This window comes from Homalodisca vitripennis, chromosome 3, assembly GCF_021130785.1.
Source record: "Homalodisca vitripennis isolate AUS2020 chromosome 3, UT_GWSS_2.1, whole genome shotgun sequence".
Lineage (NCBI taxonomy): Eukaryota > Metazoa > Arthropoda > Insecta > Hemiptera > Cicadellidae > Homalodisca > Homalodisca vitripennis.
The window spans coordinates 207371032-207391106 of NC_060209.1; the positions used below are offsets into that span (position 1 = coordinate 207371032).

At 36.1% G+C, this 20075-nt stretch overlaps 1 protein-coding gene across 1 annotated transcript in view; it reads right to left on the reverse strand.

The window, feature by feature from the left end:
• The window catches only part of LOC124358579, an 89765-nt gene that overhangs the window by 30104 nt on the left and 39586 nt on the right, over positions 1 to 20075 (reverse strand). Inside the window, exon 2 of the mRNA XM_046810883.1 lies at positions 1187 to 1307. Within this exon, the coding sequence (XP_046666839.1) occupies positions 1187 to 1307 (121 nt within the window). The remainder of the gene's footprint in view (positions 1 to 1186; positions 1308 to 20075) is intronic.

The following is a 20075-nucleotide window of genomic DNA, read 5'->3' on the forward strand; positions in this document are numbered from 1 at the left end:
ACCAACACCATAAATCATTTGAAGGTCTTGATAAAGAAAGAAGGACAGTAGAAACTAGAGCTTTATATCTCAAACCAATACAAAATGGCAGCTCATTGTATATTTGTCCAAGACTCAAAAGCTATAAGCTATTTCCGTATTTATTAAAGTTAAACATTCTTAAAACAGATTTAACATGGATTCCGTACGAAAAATTTTCAATTCCAGTTTCATTAGAGTTCACAGTACTTCACTTTAAGGAACAAAAGGGAGAAACGCTAAAACCAAAATAAACAAACAAACAAATTGATATGAAATACCGTAAAACTATAAAATAGTCCATAAAAATGACTAAGAACTTTTTCCTATGCAACAATTGGTTTAATAAAATTTGTTATTACTCTTATATGGAACGACGCAAAAAATCTAATACTTAGAGATGTAGCCTAAAACTATATTCACCCCTATCCCATTTGATAATGCAATGAAGATTAATGTTATCTTATGATAAAAGAGGAAAGTATCTCAACACATATAGCAATTTCATCACACCTCGCAAGACTTTAAGCTGCACCCAAAGCCTAGAAATTCTGCCAGATGCTAGAAATTCTGCCATAGGCTAGACATTCTGCCAGAGGTTAGAAATTCTGCCAGATGTTCCTTGAGGCAAACACCTTTTAAAAGCAGAAACTTAAAGGTTATAAGATCTTTTCTGGGATTTTTCCAGAACAAGTTTTCAAAAGCTAGCAGTTTCAAGCTAAGACCTCCCAAATACCGGGAAATCCCACAAGAATAGAAATATCAATGCCTCTGCATTCTCAGATACCACTAACTCCCATTGGTCGAGAGTTCAGTTTTCACTAGTCGAAAGCAAAACACTAAGAATACTACCCAATATACGGAAACACATTTTTACCCTTTTCCTAGAAGCCTCTATACCTGAAGTGAAGTAACGTCTGGATGATCATCGTAACCGATATTATATTATACAATGGTTATCAAGAATGTTCTCCATAGGAGATGTTAGTGTACAAAGAGACTAGGGGTTTCTAGGAGCCCGATGGTAAGGAGCAAAAATAGCAACATGTCAAATTATTTATGAGCAGCAAAAAACTATAGCTTGTTGGTGGTGAGCAGAAATATTACTAGAGAGTTATTAGAAAACCCATGATAAAAACTGAATATTCATAAATCAGACTATACATACCAGTGTATAAACTGCTCCAGTGACAGCAGCGTGTTTGGCGTGTAATCCGAGGCATCCTCTTCCTGTATTTAGAGCCTCGTACGGGTAAAGGATGGTTGTCTTCATTCTCTTACATCTCGCCCTGCAACAATGACCATGTGTTTAGTAAGTAGGCCAAGCATGTGCCACAGAATTATATTGTGTTGAAAGTCAATATGAGCGAGAATGTGTTACTTCTGTGGTGACACTCATTGAAATACCTGGATCTGAAAATAAGCAGTATATTCATTGATAAAAATATAGGACTTTACTTAGTAACAGTTTGTAGTCAATTCATAACTTATGATCAGAAATGTTATCACCTCCAATGTAACGTATTATTCCCATAACCAATCGTAGGGATGAGAATCCCCTACGTTGTTGTGATGCTACACCACAAACGTGTGCGGAATGAAAAGGAAACCAGTATTTCAACTGTAGATCGAATGGTATCCGAGAATATCAGATTAACTCTACTTTATAAGGGGTTTATAAATGAAGAAAATACTAACTAGAGATACAAGTATTGAGGCAAGATCACTAAATCATATTTATCAAGCACCTTTGCACTGCATAACATAATATAATTGTAACAGTTATAAAATAATTACAACGATATCATCCATATCCCCCATTTATTACATATTTCAAGAATATAGTAACATACACTGTTGACGGACCTGGACTATATTGACGAAGTTAATTATCACAAAACTAGTGGCTTCTGTCTTTAAGAAATATTTGAATGGAACATTTTAACTAGATTAGTCCTATCAGACATTTGGTTTTTACATAATCTCATTTTACGGAGTGATTCTAAGCAGTGGCGGTAAATTTTAATAATAAGATTACCAAAATATTATTTAATCATAATTTACGTCACACATAACCTAAAAGAGGTTGTTACTGCCTTGGTTACAGAGGTATGTTAAATATGAAGAGTTATATAAATGCTATTTAAACTTGATTTATTGCATAAGGTACAAAAAGTGCATTGCAATCATCAATGGATGATTACAGTGTCAAGCAGCATTCAGAGTCGCTTCCACGTAAAGCACGGTCTCTGAACCAACAGTCCTGTTGGTCGCTGGAGTCTTCCGTGTGAAGCTCTTGGCAGGGGAAAGAAAGGCGATCTAACAGCGACGTGGGAACGACCGCTTAAAAGGAAGAACGCGTCCGCTCCTATCGGAAATGGCAGGAGATGTGGGAACATGAATCCAAGGAACGGTGGACTGCAAGGTTCATTCCGCAGGTCCAGCCTTGGGTGGGACGGCGGAACGGTGGACTACTACCTCACTCAATTCTTGAGTGGACTTGGGTACTTCCAGGCTTACCTATTTCACATGGGCAAAACGAAATCATAGAACTGCATCTACTGCCCGAACGTTCCCGACGACGTGGAAACGTGGAAGACACTCTCCCGCTGCTCGAGTTGGGAAAGGCCCACCATGATACAACACGCACTGTTGGTGCTTTATCGGTAGACTCGGTCTGCTAAGTGATGCTGGAGGGTCTGTTAGGAACATTGGCCTGTTTGAAGCACTAAGTCCAGGACATCTTCCGCACAAAAGAGACTTTTCTGGATGGTCACATAGTCTAGACCTTAGTTCCTCGAAGGCCAGATTGGCGCGAGTCCTGAAGTAATGTGATAAATGGTTTCCGAGTTAAGATCCTGAAGTATAGAGGAGGTTTTTAATGGGTAGATCACATCTTTTGTGAGAGTCCTACACTACAGGCTGGCCACCTGCGTGCATAGATGCATTTTCCTGTCTGTCCCTAAAACTTCAGTGTTGATTACGTCTACACAATATAAAAGTGCTCTCAGCAGAATTACATTCATAGTACCTAAGAAGAAAAAAACAAGAAAAGATTTATTGACGTGTATAGTACAAAACCCACTGTTAGAAAGTAATTCATTTACATTATAGAATTCCTTTACTATTAAGTACTTCCTTCTTCCTTTCAAATATTGAGTGAGAGCATTGTACAAACAGCACCAAACAGTCAGAGTCTCGAGTCGCAGTCGCGGTTACAAACTTGTTTATGGTGGCGTGAGCTCAGAACTTTTCATGTGAAGTGTCTCCGATAAATCATTATTATTGGTCATAAAGCCCTTCACAAGACACGCCACTTGTCACAACTGATGTATGGTTGGCACATCTTAACATGTTCATCTTCAGGCATACACTCCCAGTACAGCCTGAGCAGACACCAAGGTGCACCAAATCGTTATTATCTTACACGTGTACTTCTGCCTTATACTTGGATGTACGTTCTTCTACTTCTCTTAACTTTTAGATGTATTTAACAATTTAAATATTCTTTATAAGCGAGTGTTTAGTCAATCAAAGGAAAATATTTGTTTGTAGTTAGTAAAGTATGCAGTTTATATAGAGCTAAGATTTCTTCGTGTGCTTGGTTCATCTTACAAGCATTCACACACACACACACCACACACACACACACACACACACACACCACACACACACACACACACACACACACACACACACACACACACAGGACACACAAGGATTTCTGTTCTGTTGGACATCCTGCTTACATCCTGGGGAAGGATACTACAGCGTTCTATGAGTAAAGATAATCCTAGAATGAATGGTAATAATTTTAATATCTAAAACAGATTAATAAATTTTACTATGACGATTTTTCATAATCTGTAAATCAGCCAAACATTGAATATATGAACGTACTGAGCTATAATGTTGTGACATTCAGAGATCTTTGACCAAATTTGGGATGAAGAAAAGGACCCGAATAAACAAAAATTCAAGTTTATCTAATCCACCGTCCGGTGTCACTCATATATCAACATAAGAGCAGTTTGAAGTATGAAAAGTCTAATTTTTGTCACCGGATGTAAGAAAATGTACATAACTCTTCTTACATTGTGTGAGTTATTGTTGGTCAATAAATAATTCTCCAACATTAAATCCTGAATTAGTACTTTTAAAACACTAGTAGAATTAGTATTAGTACTATTTATTCAATATTATAATTCTACAAAGTGCCTTTTAAATAAATAGCGATTCCATCTTAATCGCAACTTTCACAAAGAAACTTACAATTACATTTTATCCTTAAGCAATCGAGCCTTTATGCGAAGTTTCTGAAATCATTTCACGATATTCATGGCTAGATATGGGTCGGTAAATGTTTCATTACAAGTTTTTAGTAATTTTATGTGAACCTATTAATATTAATAAATTAATTAGTAAATAATGGGACAGTCGCATTATCCTTTTTAAAATTACGGAATACAGTAGGTTATCTCTCGTTGTAATCCCTTAGTATTGGTACTCAAAATTCCACTAGTCGTATTGTAAGAAGAATACCGCATCCAGTGGAATTTTGTTTAAACGTATATAAAACTACCTGAGATGGAAAACGTTACGCTGGACTCAAATGTTATACTAAAGGTTTTATCTCATGTAAAATGTATTACAGTACAGGTGTAAAAGTTACGGTGAAGCGCTTTTATTTCACCAGTCCCCTGAAAAAGGAGCCTAGTTTGAAAGGTCGCCTCTTAAATTGATAGAGGGACAATTAAAAAGTAACTCGGAGCACTTGCTGGGAAATGTACTCAACCCCGCCTCGCATTCATTAAATGTTTATAAGGGAAAGCCATGCGACAGTACATTTGTTGAATGTTGCTCTACTACTTTATTTAATACGTCAGCAGACATCTTAATTCTTTCCCTGACCGGGATGTTTCCAATATCAGAAAATACAATAGGTTTGCAAACAATATCCAACAAAGTATTGGTTGAGTGTTACCCAAGCTTCTAACTCAGATCAATTGAAACAAAACTGTGCCGTTAAAATTGTAGTTTGATATTTATCGCAGTACTAGCAGTTACCCACGGCTTTCCACGCAATTCTTGCCAACAACTGTGACAACATAGACATAAATATCCTTTATACATTACACACAAAACATTACTGAGTGAAATGACTGATAGTAACTAGAAGATCAATCTCCTGATACATTTTGAAATAATTGGATTATAACTTTAAAGAGCAGTGCTTTGGTATCTTGAAGTTGCAGAGTGAAACTGTTTTTGAATACCAATGAAATAAATAAAATGATTTCCAATATTCCATAATATTTTATTGAATAGCTCCAAAGATTTTAATAACACTTGAATTGTTGATAGTCGGTGAGGAGTAACGCTAAAGTCAAAGTCTTAGTCTTCTAATGGTCCTATGGTAATTTTCTAATGGAAGTAGACATATATGACATGCAAGGTGCTCAAGATTAAGGCGATTAGGAATTGAGTATATTTGCGAACTGCTCTTATTTCAGATTGTTTGCATGTAATAGCACTTTTGATTCCAATGCATTAAAAGAACCACACTTCTAGATATATTTGTTTAAATAATAACATTCATTAAATAAATCGGAAATATTTAATAATATATATGTGTATACATAATTACGTAAGACTGAGAAGCGTACTAGATAAACAATTGCCAATTTTGGGCTTTTAAATCTACTTTCGATCCATGTACGATATCTATATTTCGATACATTTACGGTACCATATTTGGATTCCCCTTGTTGGCGATGAAGATGAAACTTATTAAAGAATAATAACAGCTGCTACATATTTTTATTAGTTTTTTTTAACTTCAACCAACCGCTATCTTAAAACTTTATAGATAATAAATAATTAACTTTTGTCTTGATTTTAGACCAAAACAAAATTAATAACAATAAAAGTTATATAATAAAAACACGTAAATATACAGTTATATATATATATATATATATATATATATATATATATATATATTCAATACAAACACACATACGCACACATATAGAGTTATATAAACAAGCTTTAGAAGCCTACTCCGGTCAAAAGCTTCTACTCAGGAGCTTACAATCTACTTCCGGTGTGAGGGATAGAGTGAATATCCTAACTTCCGTCTGTGCTTTACTCTTTAAACACACACACACGTGTACACTTTGGACCTCATGTTAAGATTCCTTCACAAACTGACTGATGTATGTACACCACAGTACAAGTTTTATTCTGTCATTGACAAGTTAAATTACATAAACGACACTTAAACCGTACATAAATTGCTGTTCCTTAAAGAAAACAACTTGTATTCAATCTATTGTATGAACCATTACAAGTGAGCAGACGTGTTCGAGAGCTGGTGTAGAGTCAAGCTGTTACTGCGGCCTGTTGATATTAATGAGAACTCAAACTTTCCTGTGGACTTGTTAGCTAATATGCGCCTCTCACAGCGGCATACTCAAAGTGTATGTTACAATTGTTACAACCACTACAAGAGAGCAGACGTGTTCTAGAGCTGGTGTAGAGTCAAGTTCTTGCTGTGGCCTGTTGATATTAATGAGAACTCAAACTTTGTAGACTTGTTGGATAACATGCGGTCTCACAGCGGCATACTCTAAGTGTATGTTACAATTGTTACAACCGCTATAAGTGAGCAGACGTGTTCTAGAGCTGGTGTAGAGTCAAGTTCTTGCTGCGGCCTGTTGATATTAATGAGAACTCAAACTTTGTAGACTTGTTGGATAACATGCGGTCTCACAGCGGCATACTCTAAGTGTATGTTACAATTGTTACAACCGCTATAAGTGAGCAGACGTGTTCGAGAGCTGGTGTACAGTCAAGCTCTTGCTGCGGCCTGTTGATATTAATGAGAACTCAAACTTTGTAGACTTGTTGGATAACATGCGGTCTCACAGCGGCATACTCTAAGTGTATGTTACAATTGTTACAACCGCTATAAGTGAGCAGACGTGTTCGAGAGCTGGTGTAGAGTCAAGCTTTTGCTGCGGCCTGTTGATATTAATGAGAACTCAAACTTTGTAGACTTGTTGGATAACATGCGGTCTCACAGCGGCATACTCTAAGTGTATGTTACAATTGTTACAACCGCTATAAGTGAGCAGACGTGTTCGAGAGCTGGTGTACATTCAGCTCTTGTTGCGGCCTGTTGATATTAATGAGAACTCAAACTTTGTACACTTGTTGGATAACATGCGGTCTCACAGCGGCATACTCTAAGTGTATGTTACAATTGTTACAACCGCTATAAGTGAGCAGACGTGTTCGAGAGCTGGTGTAGAGTCAAGTTCTTGCTGCGGCCTGTTGATATTAATGAGAACTCAAACTTTGTAGACTTGTTGGATAACATGCGGTCTCACAGCGGCATACTCTAAGTGCGTGTTACAATTGTTACAACCGCTATAAGTGAGCAGACGTGTTCGAGAGCTGGTGTAGAGTCAAGTTCTTGCTGCGGCCTGTTGATATTAATGAGAACTCAAACTTTGTAGACTTGTTGGATAACATGCGGTCTCACAGCGGCATACTCTAAGTGTATGTTACAATTGTTACAACCGCTACAAGTGAGCAGACGTGTTCTAGAGCTGGTGTAGAGTCAAGTTCTTGCTATGGCCTGTTGATATTAATGAGAACTCAAACTTTGTAGACTTGTTGGATAACATGCGGTCTCACAGCGGCATACTCTAAGTGTATGTTACAATTGTTACAACCACTATAAGTGAGCAGACGTGTTCGAGAGCTGGTGTACAGTCAGCTCTTGCTGCGGCCTGTTGATATTAATGAGAACTCAAACTTTGTAGACTTGTTGGATAACATGCGGTCTCACAGCGGCATACTCTGAGTGCGTGTTACAATTGTTACAAACCGCTATAAGTGAGCAGACGTGTTCGAGAGCTGGTGTACATTCAGCTTTTGTTGCGGCCTGTTGATATTAATGAGAACTCAAACTTTGCTGTAGACTTGTTGGATAACATGCGGTCTCACAGCGGCATACTCTAAGTGTATGTTACAATTGTTACAACCGCTATAAGTGAGCAGACGTGTTCGAGAGCTGGTGTACATTCAGCTCTTGTTGCGGCCTGTTGATATTAATGAGAACTCAAACTTTGTACACTTGTTGGATAACATGCGGTCTCACAGCGGCATACTCTGAGTGCGTGTTACAATTGTTACAACCGCTATAAGTGAGCAGACGTGTTCGAGAGCTGGTGTACAGTCAGCTCTTGTTGCGGCCTGTTGATATTAATGAGAACTCAAACTTTGCTGTGGAACTTGTTGGCTAACATGCGCTCTCACAGCGGCATACTCTAAGTGTATGTTACAATTGTTACAACCGCTATAAGTGAGCAGACGTGTTCGAGAGCTGGTGTACATTCAGCTCTTGTTGCGGCCTGTTGATATTAATGAGAACTCAAACTTTGCTGTACACTTGTTGGATAACATGCGGTCTCACAGCGGCATACTCTAAGTGTATGTTACAATTGTTACAACCGCTATAAGTGAGCAGACGTGTTCGAGAGCTGGTGTAGAGTCAAGTTCTTGCTTGCGGCCTGTTGATATTAATGAGAACTCAAACTTTGCTGTGGAATTGTTGGATAACATGCGGTCTCACAGCGGCATACTCTAAGTGTATTTTACAATTGTTACAACCGCTATAAGTGAGCAGACGTGTTCGAGAGCTGGTGTACATTCAAGGTCTTGTTGCGGCCTGTTGATATTAATGAGAACTCAAACTTTGCTGTGGACTTGTTGGCTAACTTGCGCTCTCACAGCGGCATACCAAAAGTGTTTATTATAATTGTTACATCCACTACAAGTGAGCAGACGTGTTCGAGAGCTGGTGTAGTGTCAAGGTCTTGTTGCGGCCTGTTGAAATTAATGGTAACTCAAACTTTGCTGTGCACTTGTTGGCTAACATTTGCTCTCATGGCATACTCTAAGTGTGTATTACAATTGTTACAACCACTAAAAGTGAGCAGACGTGTTCGAGATCTGTTTTAGAGTGTTGTGGTCTGGTTTTATTAATGAGACACGAAATTTTTCTGTTATTGTTGATAAGTTGAAAGGATAATAATATTTCTGACATACTCTGTTGCCATACGTTACTAATGGAAGATGGCACATATCAAAGCTTCAGCCAGCTCAGCCAGTTTGAGGCAAGCTTCAAACAAAGAATTCGTACGTTGTTCAGAAACTTTGTTTAACTCAACAGACGAATGAAGTAGTTATAAAAGTGTAGAGGTTAATTAACATAGAGAATAATTGCATCTTGCCGCAGAGTTGGAGGGCTCTACACCTCTGAGAGAAACAAGGTGCGGATACGGTTGTAATGTCGAGTATCCCCCAGAGGTCAGGTCACCAGCGTCTAGTGGCTCTAACTTCATGCCTTCATTACGTGACTCGGCGTACCGTCCTTGGCTCTACTCCTTATATCAGCATTTACTTCTGTCAAGCCGACAACGTCTGATTATCGTGTCTCAGAAAATAGAATCTGCTTTTTCTTCTTTTCAATTCAAAACAAGATAAGATATGTTTGATTTATTTTTCGAACAACACTTTACCCTCCATAAATGTTGAAATTTCCCTGTAATGTTCGTAGACCGAATACACCTTGTATAAGTAAATTTTTTAAGGAAGTCTTTTTCACCGTTGAAATAAAAACAATAGGATATTTGGGAAAGTGGGGAGCAAAACCAGTCTCGTAGCAGGGTAAAGTGAGGAAAATATCCAAACATAAGCTACTTCCTAATGCACGAATTTCAGCTATAAAATATACTACATTACAAACCTATTTGGACAAGGGAATTCATATTTAGACTCTTATTTTCGAGACGGGCCATTTATTTTCTGCTGTTTCCAAAAATTTAATTTAAGTAACCAAAGGAGATAAATGCCATTATTCAACATGATACGAGATGGAATACAGATAGCAGATCTGTCACAAGAGAATAATGGACAACACTCAGCGATATCTGCTATATTACCTGCTAGTATAGCACTGACCTGATTACACTTTATTGAAAGATACAATGTCATTCGAATGACCTTGAAGTCCTACAAATGTCTGCGTATACCATAAGCACCGTTAGTTTATACCATTTAATCGCGTACTTAATATTACGTTATTACACATAGTTTTATTGGTCGTTGGTTCTAGTCATCTTACCAAGTAAGAAGAATACAGTCCTGCTTTCATTCTGCATCATTAGATCAAATCGATTTGATAAGTTATGCAATTGTGGCAGTGTTTTCAGAAACAAAGAATTTAATTACTTTTTTATTTACGAATAAAAACTTCTATTTAATCAAAAGTCTAATTAATAGCTTCCTAGTATCGTCACATTATGACGAGACAAATAGAAAACTGCAGGATGAGGTAGTGAAAAGAAAAGACAACTCGACTCAATGGGAAAAGTACTTTAGGCAGAATTAGAAAATCTTAAAAATGGCAAGTAAACTAAATAGAAACAGGAACTTTACGATAAGATGAAAATGAAAACTAGCCTAACCAACCACCGTTAACTTAAAAGGTAAAATGTGAATTCCAAAGTACAACCAGAAAATTACACATTACCATTTTTTCACGATTAATAAAATCGAAATGGATAAACTTTACTTGGATTTGAAATCTTTATCTCGTTACGTTATCATATTTCGCTGTATCATACCTAGGAACAATGTAAGTCTGCATCCTGAGATGCTTTAAAGCACTCTTACGTCACAACTGGGTTTTGTAATAAATCCCTATTACCGCACATAATCGCACCCTACAGAACAGAGTCAAGTGTCATCCAACATGCATACCATTGGTCCCTCTTATCTGTACCATGTGATGCTTTTATGAATCATTGATGTCACCGTTGGATTTTGTAATAAATCCCTATCACCACACATAATAACACCCTACAGAACAGAGTCAAGTGTCATCCAACATGCATACCATTGGTCCCTCTTATCTGTACCATGTGATGCTTTCATGAATCATTGATGTCACCGTTGGATTTTCGTAGTTTTATGTGAACAATCATTAATGTGACGAATCTTCTCAACACGATTACGTGTTACGATCGAGTTGTCTCCCAAAGTTAAGTTGGCCATGTACTTGTATTAACCATCCGTAGTTTTCTGTGCACAATGATTGACATGACGAATCTTGTCAACACGATTATGTCCAAAGATTCTCTCCACACACGCTAAACACTTCAACTCACCTTTCTCAGAGTACAACAAATTTACAAAGTGTCTTAGTGGGTTTAATAGTCTATACATAATTAGTTTTTAGTTCTAAATTTTGTTCAAAATTATAGTTAAATAGAATTACTAGATTTCAGTTTTTGGAATGATCATTAATTGTTATAAATATTAAAACTTTACACTCCGAAAACTGGCTCCCTTTATCAACGGTAAAAATTCTCATACCAATGAATAGAAAAATCACAAACATTTCAATTTGTTACTTCCTCGGTTTTCATGTAGTGTTACTACATCTATATTCTTTTATACTTCTTGCTTCACTCAAATTTTTTACTGTGTCGCACCCAAGGAAGAGTGAGTTGGGAGTGCTAATTGCCGAGAGGTCTTAGACGTCGGACTTCAGATCTTAGCAAGAGATAGTGCAGGTTTAAATCCTGTCTAGGACCAAATCACTTTTTATCAGTACCATCAATGTTCGACCTTGGACTGTATCGACTCCCCCATCTTTCTCATAGATATGCACAAGCCAGTAGCACATGAGGACGGGAAGAATAAGGCTTAAGAGGGAATCGGACTCTTCTTTATTAAAAAAAAGGACAGCTCAGATTCAAGTCGTTGAAAAGGCATATGTTATTCTGTGTGCTGATCAAAAATGTCAATAAACCTATCCTTTCAAAATCGTTGTCAAACCCAATCGCTTTTCTAGCGGCATATTTTTAGGATAATGCGGTTTATACCAGTTTAACTCTTAAAAGTGAAAAATATATACAAAATAGAAGTTTACGCAGCTGTAATAATCAACTGATTAGTTGAAACGATAAACGGATTGTAGAACGTTAATTTGTGCAGCTTAATTAACTTTCCAGATTAGAACGTCTTATTTCGTACACTGCAACAATGAAAGAATCTGAACTTACTGGGAAATCTTAATTAGTATAATTTTATTATAAAATATTATTTTATAAAATATTGTGAAACAAAAATTGTAAAGTGTCATGGAATGTTATTTTAATAAGAAATTTTATACCAATTATATTAAATGCTGATCTTATCACTAGTATTGTAACACTTTAATATTAAAACTCACTTTCACTGCCATCACGTGACCAAGCGCATCACAGTTTGTCCGCTATAAAGTAAAGAACTTCTGAAGGGCACTGTGATTGATCACGAGTGTGTAAAGGTCGACCTTAGGACCTGGGTTCACCTTTCTTTTCATACCACCTGTTTGTTTGATGTTTCATTCACGAAACTGTATAAAGTCACTCCTTTCGGTATCGAAGGTTATTCACTTTGCTTTATTCACGGATTAAATTAAAGATTTGGTTCAGGTTTCGATCTATATTTGGGTTTAAAATTTTATACCAATTATATTAAATGCTGATCTTATCACTAGTATTGTAACACTTTAATATTAAAATTCACTTTCACTGCCATCAAGTGCCTAAGCTCATCACAGTTTGTCCGCTATAAAGTAAAGAACTTCTGAAGGGCACCGTGATTGATCACGACTGAAAATGTCGACCTTAGGACCTGGTTTCTCCTTTCTTTTCATACCACCTGTTTTGCTTATGTTTCATTCATGAAGCTGTATAAAGTAGCTCCTAGACTATTCGCTTCACTTATTCAAAAGGAAAATTATAGTTGTGGTTCAGGTCTCACTGAATATTTTATTTCAAAGGAATGCATTAAAACTTTTATTCGCAATCACTAAATTGCTACAACGAAAAATCTTCTGAAATATTAATGCGTTAAATACAGACAAACGTACATTAGGAATTTTTTCTGAGAAATCTTCAGCATTGTTGGTCAATTTCTATTTCGAAATAAGTGGAAGTGTATGTTCTCATAACTACTGTCCTTGTTTGTTAACAAAGTAGTATCCCGGTACTTACTCGCAGAACGGTACAAAGGAGTCTCCAACAAAGCCAACACTGCCAGTAAGTTAGAGATAAACAGTTAGGTCAGTAGAGACGTGTTTTCATTTCACACAGAGTTCTTATCAGTGCCGCTGTTCATCGTGATTGTGCGATACTGATAAGAGCTTCCTCTTTGTTTCGTCCATGTGTCTAACTGATACTGTAGTTAAAATAATGTAGTAAATATATAGAAATATATAAATTCAAATGTAAAAATCGAAGCTTCTGATTGAAGCATTATATGTATTTACTTAGTACATCATAAAATTCACTATTTAACTAGAATAATAATATTGAAATGAAATACATTTGATTTCGTGTACATCCAAAACAGGAACTTGTGAAAAAGGATCTGTTGCCTAACGTATCTTTCTTGTTTCAGCTGACTGCGAGGCAATGCCATGGCTATCCGCCAAGTTAACAGCTACTTCATTGACAAAAATTTGATATATCTACAAATTATACTGCTAGCCCTTGAATTATCCTATTTCTTCTACATGAAAACAGTAAGCTTATATTGAAGGCTATATATGGTCGGTCTACCTGCACGAGTTCTCGGTTTCATTGCTTTTTGTAGTAAATTTCACAATAGTTCTAACTAACTTCTATTCGAAAACTCTTAGGATTTGAATATGATTGAATCAATTAGCACTTATGTAACCAAAATTAGTGAGATCTACACAATGTCAATGAATGTCTCAAGTGCCATATGAATTCACTTACTGTATCTTCCCTTTCACTTGTAAAGTTAATTATGCTATATTTATTCTTAGAAACGACTGGAATATTTAGACTACTAGTACAGTGTGCTTTGAAGCATTTCAACTCGTAGTCCTTGGGATAAGTAACAAATGTGGAGACTAAGATTTTCCTTTCTGGGTCCAATGTTCTTCTGACAGTTTGGTGCTATCAAAAAAAGAATTATCACGCCTTGCAAGCCTAACGAATATCTATGAATTACAAACGTATACAACTTCATAGAAATCTCTACAGACGTACAGACAAACTATACCGTTACGCTACGACAAGTCCGAAACCTAGAGTCTTCCGACGGATGCAGAACACAAAAATATTGAAATTTAATATGATTCAAGTTCATTTAAATAGTTATAATCATTATAATAAATATTTTTAGAATACATTCGTCTCAATTGTTTGCATTAAAATAAGGTCTGAAATTCACAAATCTTAACAGTTTAAAAATTTTCCTTCAGTTTATAAAACAGTTTATACATATTTTATACAAATCATACTTAAGATTTCGAAAACTTTAAAATATTACTCAATATAAACACAGAGTATTTTTGTAAGACAGATTTAAAAATTGGGGAAATTACATTGACAAACAAATACAAGTACATGACTTGATATGAAAAGTTATAACAAACACCACTATATATATACACTGTATCTCACCCTCATTGGTTCTTGCCACTCGAGTGTTGTTGTGATGATCTATTCTTTAGTGCCATGTATCTGCGCTAATACGAGTACAGAACCACAATCTGTGAAGACACCTACAAACACCATTCACTCACTAACTGATCACTGCATCTCAATAACACTTGAGTGTTGGTGTTATGGTCTGTCATTAGCGTCAGGTCTCTCCACTCACACAAGTACAGAACCACAATCAGTGAGGATAACACTTTAGCTACAAACACCACACACTCACTAACTGAACACTGCATCTCAATAACACTTGAGTGTTGGTCTTATGTTCTGTCATTAGCGTCAGGTCTCTCCACTCACACAAGTACAGAACCACAATTAGTGAGGATAACACTTTAGCTACAAACACCACACACTCACTAACTGAACACTGCATCTCAATAACACTTAAGTGTTGGTCTTATGTTCTGTCATTAGCGTCAGGTCTCTCCACTCGCACAAGTACAGGACCACAATTAGAGAGGATAGTACTTTTGCTACAAATACACACACTCACTAACTGAACACTGCATCTCAATAACACTCAAGTGTTGGTCTTATGTTCGGTCATTAGCGTCAGGTCTCTTCGCTCACACAAGTACGGAACCACAATTACAGAGGATAGTGCTTTAACTACAAAACACAACACACTCACTAACTGAACACTGCATCTCAATAACACTCAAGTGTTGGTCTTATGTTCTGTCATTAGCGTCAGGTCTCTTCCACTCACACAAGTACGGAACCACAATTAGAGAGGATAGTGCTTTAACTACAAAACACCACACACTCACTAACTGAACATTGCATCTCAATAACACTCAAGTGTTGGTCTTATGTTCTGTTAATGACGTCAGGTCTTTTCGCTAACACAATTACAGAACCAAAATCCGTGAGGATAGCACTACCTACAAAACACACTTATTTCAAGGACTTAATTAATTGTGAAGTGGTATTATTTTCACCTAAAGATGATGTAAACTAATGGGATGTATTATTTTACCGGTTTGCATTGTATTATATATTCACAAGTAATTTAAGTAGCAGTATTATAAGTTTATGCACACTCGAATTGTACTTATACGTTTTCCTGACTAATAACAATGAATACATAACTCTATAGAAAACACCAATGGCCGTGTTCGTGCCGTAAGGCAGGGTTTACTCAACGAGAAACCTTCCATTACTCTGCTAGTTTGTAAACACTATATAAGATTAGATTACTAAACATTTTTGTTCATAGAAAATTAAACTGTGTAGTAAAATATAGAATATAATCGGAAAACTGCTCTTCTTACGCATTAGGGTATGGACGAAAACCTTGAAAACTAACTTTATGACTAATTCCCACGCAGATTGATCACTGAATGAGCCCTATGAAGATATGTCGCATACTAGTAACTCTCATGTAGATGTGGAATAGGGCGGATTTTTAAGGTGTTTACATATGTTTGACATGCACCTCTCACAAAGAAAGACTGGATGAGAGAATTGTATAAAACAGATTCCCATTTCTCAAAACTTGATGAATAGGCTCTCGTTACAGTAAACAATCTTCAATACCTAATAACAGAAACATAAACTGTTACTTCAGAGATGTTTACCACGTATTGATATCTTAATTCAAAACTTTAGCCCTCGGATCTTGAGGTCCAATAGAAACTGCCAATATATCGTAGTCTAATAAACAAAATAAATCTAATTGTTTACATGGAAATTCATATTATCTAACAGTCTCTTGTAAGGAAAAGCTTCATGCATTCTCCCTAATAGGCATTACATCTTCAAAAGAAAATTCAAATACCCTAAATACTACTGAACCACGCAGTGTTGGAAATATACTATACCTCATAGTTTCCTACTCACAAACGGTGTACTCATAACTAGCTGTATCCCGCGGCTTCGCACGCTTTTCGTAAGCGTTGCCCGTTTATGTGCACTTCTGGTTCAAGTGAAGTATATTTCCAGTGCCGATGTCGAGTTTGCCTTGTTGCCACGATCAAGAAAATCTGTGTATGTTTATAGCCATCATACACTTACATGTAATTTATTATAAAGTGGTCTAACACTCAAACTTTAAGTTCAATCAGAAATTTATCTTCAAGACAAATATACATATAACTTCAATATAGTGTTTGGTTATTTAATATACATAACTGTCTCGTAATTGCAGTTTTTAGTGTGCAGGCGCTTTGAAAACTTGTATCTTTTGTAGCACTGTCTGGTGGCGAATTAAATCAATGGGCATAGTATATAAACCTTCTCCGTCGAAAAATGCATATACATACAAATTTTCATAATGATCGGTCAAATATGTAGTTTTATAAAGGACATACATAGAAACATTAATTTTTTATACATATAGATATAAATATTAAAAATTAAAACAATAATAAATACATTTTGGGTATGGATTTGAAATGAGGAACATCGTTACTTCCTTTAATTTTCTTACACCTGAATTTAGTGACACATTTGATATGAAAGCAAAATAAAACAAACTAATAAATAATATTAATTATAAAAGTGCGTTTTATGATGTTGTGTTTTGTAGCTAGTCAGTATTATGTGTTCTAGCGGAACCCTTAGCAGGATATAATAAATTTTAATTGTTTTATGAAATAGGCAATTTTTTTATCAATGACAATTTATAATTGACAAACCTTAACCAAAAACAATTTAAGAGGTCAGCAAAGGATTTACCTATGAAATAAATCTTCAAGAAATTTATCTTCAAGACAAATATACATCATAACTTCAATATAGTGTTTGCTTATTTAATATACATAACTGTCTCGTAATTGCAGTTTTTAGTGTGCGGGCGCTTTGAAAACTTGTATCTTTTGTAGCACTATCTGGTGGCGAATTAAATCTATGGGCATAGTATATAAACCTTCTCTGTGGAAAAATATATATACATACAAATTTTCATAATGGTCGGTTAAATAGTTTACGATTCCATAAAGGACAAACACACAAACATTCATATATATATATATATATATATATATATATATATATATATATAAAACAAATTCTATAACAGTTAGAAAGATAATTATAACCTCATCATAGCAATGGTCATACAAGTTAAATGTATCATTAGTAACCCAGAAATTCATGTTAATTCGAAGGTGGTCAGTAAAAAAGGCTTTCCTCTAGAAGGCCAGGATAAGTAATTGAAATTAGTTGTTGAAACTTATAAGCAGTTCCGAAGACGGAAATAATTACAATTATTTTTATTATTATCCACAACCCCTATTGGAGTGTGAAAGCGTATGCGTAAGTAGTGATGTTATAAAAAGTAAAAACAGTGTCTCAACAAATTAAATTATAATGGAAACTGTATTATACACTGCTGTTTAGTAACACGTTAGGCACATATGCGATTCAAGCCTACTTTTATAGACTTATCACTAGTGGGTACGTAAAATTGTAACGCTGGACCACTAAAGAGAAGTAAACTTGAAACGCCGCTACTGCTCCCTTATTTATACAAGTGGTTATAACACAAAAGCATTCCTGTGCTTAAGTAGATTTATTCCTGGCAAACTGAATCTGTTTTGTCAGCCACAGTCGTGGTATCGGATTACGTCTTCACTGCTGTTTTAATTTACACTCGAATAACAGAACGTTTATTAACGTAATATACAGCTGTAACTAATAATTGGAATTTTAGTAAGTGACATTTATTGAAAATGGGACGTTAAAAATCAAAATGTTAGACGAGCTCTATAATATTAGATTGTCTAGCCAAATACTCAAATGCCGTTATTTATGTATTTATTATACAGGGTGTCCATGAAAGGATGCAACAAACTTCTGTGGGTGATAGTATTTATAATTCTTTTTGTCAAATACACATACAGTGACATGTTTGGCGCTCCCGGCTTTTGCAGCGTATCTTTAAAGTGGTCTTGCTCGCTTAGGCGTTGACGGATTTCATTGAAAAAGTACCATTGGAATTGTTATAAAAACTGAAAAATATAGTTTTTTTTTTAATTTTTATAACCTATGTAAGACAGCTGATGCCTATCAAAACTCAAAATATTTGCTGTTCCTGGCTTGTGCAACTGTACCTTTAAAGTGAACGTGCTTCCTTGTGCATTGCAGGATTTCGTTCAAATAGGTATCGTTGAATTGTAATAAAATTAATAAAGCCAGTCATTGATATTCTGACACTGTCAAAGACAGGACTTCTGGAATCTGGAGTCCTTATCCAATGGAGGGATCCAAAAACAGTTGGCGGCGAAGGCGTTCAAAACGTAATCCTTACATCGTTTCGACATCAGAGACTTCGAGATTACAAAACAGTTCTATCTGTTTCACCCTGCAGCCATCCATTGTAATTTTGATGAAGAATTATTTTCATTGTCTCACCAGATGTACAATTTGAGCAAGGTGTATGACAGTGTCAGATTTCAGACACTACACTAAGGGAAAGGTGAAATAGAGCTAATCTCAAAACACACACATATGTTTGACATGCCCTTTTGACAAAGAGAGACTGGATGAAAGAATTATATAATTATATATCTGGTTATCACAAGATAACGAGATCAAGAAACGTCGAGTGTGGCTGCTGCTTGGATGGGTGACCGCTGAGCGATCCTGTCCCTGCAGGGTTTCATCCAGGATGATCATCCAGTTTCTCTTTGTCAAAAGGGCATGTCAAACATATTTAACACCTTAAAAATCTGTCTTATTCCATGCCTAAACATGAGAGTTACTAATATGCGAGATACCTTCATAGGGCTCATTCAGTGATCAATCTGCGTGGAAATTAGTCATAAAGTTAGTCACGTTGAATCAACCTTTACCACCAAATTAATATTATCAGCCATGGAAAGGCTCAGATTTATTTATTAGTGCAGACCGCCTGCACTACAATTCAGGAAATTAGAATACAATACCGAATAGTGCATCATGGTTTCTAATACACTGCTGGTGGTATTATAGATTCTTGATAGTGGTTTGGTATATTTCAATATATAGAAGTGGGAAAGCTGATAGCTAGTCTGGTAATGAAACCATGTTAGAGCTCCGTCTCTGAAATAATACTTGTTACATTAAAGATCCTTGTATAAATGGAATTGAGAACTAATGTATCTATTTAAACACGATGGGAAATACTTTGGTTACAGTCCTTCTAAACATTATATCGTTGTCAGTCTACACGTGCAATAGCTCTTGATAGAAAAAAGTAAAGAAGTAAAGTAAAGATGTCTTATTTTACCAGGCAAAGTTAGACCTAAGAAGCCCTCTCTAACACTTAACCTTGGGACCAACGGCTCAAAGGTGACTTCCGAATCACCACCAATGGCCGGGCAGGCGGACTGCTTGCAGGGACAGGATCGCTCAGCGGTCACCCATCCAAGCAGCAGCCACACTCGACGTTTCTTGATCTCGTTATCTTGTGATAACCAGATATATAATTATACTCGTATAATTCTTTCATCCAGTCTCTCTTTGTGAAAAGGG